Source organism: Pelophylax lessonae, assembly GCF_965119305.1.
Source record: "Pelophylax lessonae genome assembly, chromosome: 1".
Classification (NCBI taxonomy): Eukaryota; Metazoa; Chordata; class Amphibia; order Anura; family Ranidae; genus Pelophylax; species Pelophylax lessonae.
The window spans coordinates 9158619-9163157 of record NC_138768.1 but is presented as its reverse complement, the minus strand read 5'-3'; the positions used below and the strand labels follow the sequence as shown (position 1 = coordinate 9163157).

Below are 4539 nucleotides of genomic sequence, written 5' to 3'. Positions count from 1 at the left end.
CAACAGAAACACACATTTTATACATTTTATTTCAACAAACAAAGTCACATTTTTCATTTGCTTCAAATAAGAACAATCTCCCACCAAACCTCTTTTACTATCAAGAAAAAGAGGGGGAAAAAAAAAACAAAGCAAAAAAAATAAAAATAAAATAAATATAGGGAGTGTATAAAGAAACAAAAAGAGAGAAAGATATGGAGGGGAGCAGTGGTAAGGAGACTGAAAAAAGGGTGCACAAAGAAAAGGAGAGGAGGAGACAGAAGGAGAGAGAGAGAGAGATGGGGGGGGGGGAGAGGGAGAGAGAGTTAGAGGGAGAGAGAATTAGAGGGAGAGAGAGAGAGAGAGATGGGGGGGGAGGGAGAGAGCATTAGAGGGAGAGAGAGATTGGGGGGGGGGGGAGGGAGAGAGAATTCGAGGGAGAGAGAGATGGGGGGGGGAGGGAGAGAGAATTAGAGGGAGAGAGAATTAGAGGGAGATAGAGGAGAGAGATGGGGGGGGGGAGAGAATTAGAGGGAGAGAGAGATGGGGGGGGGAGAATTCGAGGGAGAGAGAGCTGGGGGGGGGAGAGGGAGAGAGAAGTAGAGGAAGAGAGAAATAAAAGGAGTAGTAAATAGAGAGAATAGGGGGTAGCAACAGGAAGAAGGAAAGACAGATAAAGAAGAAAATAAAGAGAAAGAAGGAGGGATGAGGGTGAGCCTAAGGATAGAGAAGGAAATATAGATAGAGGAGTGAATGGGAAAGAGAGATAGGGACAAACAAAGTAAGTGTGGGGGGGGGGGTGGGAGAAAAGGTGAGAGAAGGAGAGAGAGGGGGGGGAGAAAGAGAGGAAGCGAGAATTAGAGGGGGGGGGGGGCAGAGGGAGGGAGAGGGGAATAGAAAGAAAAGGAGAGAGAGAAGAGTAATAGAGATAATGGGAGGTCATAGCAGAAAGAGGGAAATAAAGGTAAAGACGGAAAGCAAGATGAATAGATGGGTAGGGGTAGGGGTGGGGGGGGGGGGTAACAGAGAAAGAAAGATAGAATGATAAGAGGGGATAGAAAGAGAGAGAATTGATTGGGGGGGGAGAGAAAGGGGGAAAGAGAGAGCCACACAGAAAAAGAGAGAACCTGGAAAGATAGAGAGAGAATTGGGGATGAGAGAGGGAAGGAGAGGGATAGAGATAGAAAGAGACAAAGAAAGAGAGGGGGGAGAGAGGGAAAAATAAAGAGAGAGGAGAGTGAGATGGAGGGGAGAAAGGGAGTGAGGGAGATAGAAATAGAGAGGGGAGAGAGAGACAGAGAGAGAGATGGAGAGAAAGAGCAAAAAGAGAGAGAGAGAGAACAAGAGACAAAGGGAGAGAAGGGGGCAGAGAGAGAAAAAGAGAGAGAGAGAGATAGAGAGTAAGAGAGAGAGGGGGGGGAGAGAATGACGGGAAGAGAGAGGGAAGGATGTGAAGAGAGAGAGAGAGAGAGAGAGGGGTAGCAGAGAAGGATGGGAAGAGAGAGAGAGAGGGGTAGCAGAGAAGGATGGGAAGAGAGAGAGGGGTAGCAGAGAAGGATGGGAAGAGAGAGAGAGGTGGCAGAGAAGGATGGGAAGAGAGAGAGAGGGGTAGCAGAGAAGGATGGGAAGAGAGAGAGAGAGGGGTAGCAGAGAAGGATGGGAAGAGAGAGAGAGAGAGAGAGGTAGCAGAGAAGGATGGGAAGAGAGAGAGAGGTGGCAGAGAAGGATGGGAAGAGAGAGAGAGGTGGCAGAGAAGGATGGGAAGAGAGAGAGAGGGGTAGCAGAGAAGGATGGGAAGAGAGAGAGAGAGGTGGCAGAGAAGGATGGGAAGAGAGAGAGGTGGCAGAGAAGGATGGGAAGAGAGAGAGAGGGGTAGCAGAGAAGGATGGGAAGAGAGAGAGAGGTGGCAGAGAAGGATGAGAAGAGAGAGGGGGGTAGCAGAGAAGGATGGGAAGAGAGAGAGAGGGGTAGCAGAGAAGGATGGGAAGAGAGAGAGAGGTGGCAGAGAAGGATGGGAAGAGAGAGAGAGGGGTAGCAGAGAAGGATGGGAAGAGAGAGAGAGAGAGAGGTAGCAGAGAAGGATGGGAAGAGAGAGAGAGAGAGGTGGCAGAGAAGGATGGGAAGAGAGAGGTAGCAGAGAAGGATGGGAAGAGAGAGGTAGCAGAGAAGGATGGGAAGAGAGAGGTAGCAGAGAAGGATGGGAAGAGAGAGGTAGCAGAGAAGGATGGGAAGAGAGAGGGGGGGGGTAGCAGAGAAGGATGGGAAGAGAGAGAGAGAGGTAGCAGAGGAGGATGGGAAGAGAGAGAGAGGTGGCAGAGAAGGATGGGAAGAGAGAGGTAGCAGAGAAGGATGGGAAGAGAGAGGTAGCAGAGAAGGATGGGAAGAGAGAGGTAGCAGAGAAGGATGGGAAGAGAGAGAGAGAGGTAGCAGAGAAGGATGGGAAGAGAGAGAGAGGTAGCAGAGAAGGATGGGAAGAGAGAGAGGGAGCAGAGAAGGATGGGAAGAGAAGGGTAAGGTAGACCTCTGCATTGCTACACTGAAGAGACAATCACCGACCCCAACAACTTGCTGACCACTTTTACTTGTAGATGTTGTAGAACTTCACATCACACCAGACACAGGTACAGTGCTCACTGCCTGCAGGACTCAGGACCGGTCTACTCTAGTCGGTGGCTCTCCAGCTGCTGGCCATCCATGACCCCAAAGCCTTTACTTCTGGTGGAACAACAGCTGAGGAGTCACAGGCTGTCCAAGCTTGCCAGTCCTTGGGAAGTTCTAGACTTGACCCTTCACTGGTTTGGTTCTTCAGACAAGAAACTCAATAGGCTTCAGCCCTGTCCATTTAACCCTTCCTTGTCTAGTCTGGAGCCCACAACCTCTAAAGAGAACCCATCTCTGCTGCCCACACAACCCAGGAGTTGGAACATATGGTCCCATGCTCTAGAGTTTATCCTGGTGCTCCCAGGGCATGGGGTCATTGTCCTCCCCAGCTGTGGTGTTCCTGCGGTCCTGCCAGAAGTGCTCTACATCTGGGAGAATCTTCTCCTCCTTGGTTTTGGAGTCCTGAGAAAGTCGGTGGGCAGTGGTTGAGCATTGGAAGTCCTGCAAAGACTGTATGGTGCTGGGCATCATATCTGCTCCATTCTCCCCCCCAGCCCTGGGAGCACCCCCAGTGTCCTCACACTTCTCACACTTCATTCTCCTCCAGATGCTCTTGAAGCCCTCTCTGAACTCCTCAGACACTGCTAGGAACACTCCAGGATTTAAGGTGGAGTTCAAGAACAGGATGACCTGAGCCAAGACCATCAGGGCATTGGGGGGCTGTAGGATGCCATAATTGCTATGCCTGGCCCAGATCCACACAATCCACTCTGGGAGCCACATGGCTTCAAACGCCAAGCTCACACTCATCAGCATGGAGGTGATCTTCCTGCTGAGACCGCGGGGGTTGGGCACGCGGTTCCTCCTTTCCTTCCTCCGCAGAGCCCTTATGTAGCAGAAGAAGGTGAAAACCATGGGTAGGACATATGCCAACACCGGGTACAACTTGCTGAAGACGTTCATAAAGTTGGCCGCATTTTCTGGGATATCAAAGGAGCAAGTCAAGCCCTCCTGACCCATGGTGAGCTGGGTGAAGATGAGGTGTGGCAGGGGCAGCAGGAGGGACAAGGACCAGGAGAAGAGCAGGACCAGCACCACATGTCTCTGGCTGAAAGTGATGAACTTGGGTGGGGTGATGACATGCTTGTAGCGGGCTTGCCCTATGGCGGCCAGGGTCAGGCTCTTGGCTATCAGGCAGCTCTGGAGGAACCACTCAGTGGTCTTACAGACAAAACCCCCAAAGAGCCAAGACTGCTTGGCATAGGTGACAATTCTCACTGGGATGCAGAAGAGGATGAGCAGCAAGTCGGTGACCCCCAGGTTGATGACCAAGCAGTTGACCACTGAACATTTCCCTTTCCTGAAATCATGGATGAGGATGGCGATGAGGAGTAAATTCCCACCCAAGCCCACCAGGCAGATGGTGCTGAGGAACAAAGGCAGGACCACAGTGATCTCTGTGCCCACCTCCGAGGGGTCCAACCCGCCTGAGAGAGCCAAGGGGTCGGAGCTGTTCATGGTCCTGAAGGAGAAGCTGGGCATTAGATTCCTAGGGCCAGGCAGTCATTCAGAACCCCAGATCGGTATAAAATGCTCCTCACACTTCCAGCTCTCCGGAGTTTTAGTCCATCCGCATGAGCTTCACCTGTTGAGTCGGGAGTGAAGTCGGGAGAGCTCAGAGGAGCCGACCTGCGGAGCGGAGCGGAGTCCAGCGGCTGGTGCTGCTGTCCATCTGATGTGGTGCTGAATCTTCTCTCCTCGTCTAGTTGTGATAAAGAGAGGCGTGGAAAGTGCACATAGCACCAGGCACAGCCACCCTCCCCTCTCCTGCCTCCCCATTAATGGCAGTTCATCCCCCTCATTTCCTAAAGTCATCCTGCACAGCTGTGGCTGCTGGAGCCCTGGCACTGCCAGCTGGGATCTGGGCTTCTGGAGCTTTGCAGCCACTCAAGGTCAACA

At 51.9% G+C, this 4539-nt stretch overlaps 1 protein-coding gene across 1 annotated transcript; it reads right to left on the bottom strand.

Moving 5' to 3' along the window:
• Positions 1–2458: 2458 nt before the first annotated feature.
• On the bottom strand, positions 2459–4183 carry LOC309546846 (G-protein coupled receptor 151-like). The gene has a single exon (XM_082246541.1). It carries the CDS (start codon positions 4120–4122, stop codon positions 2920–2922), a length of 1203 nt encoding a protein of 400 aa, XP_082102667.1. The 5' UTR covers positions 4123–4183; the 3' UTR covers positions 2459–2919.
• Positions 4184–4539: the final 356 nt, after the last annotated feature.

Bases quoted from the DNA above. Each gene is read 5' to 3' on its own strand.
- LOC309546846 (XM_082246541.1), bottom strand. From the start codon at position 4,122: ATGCCCAGCTTCTCCTTCAGGACCATGAACAGCTCCGACCCCTTGGCT.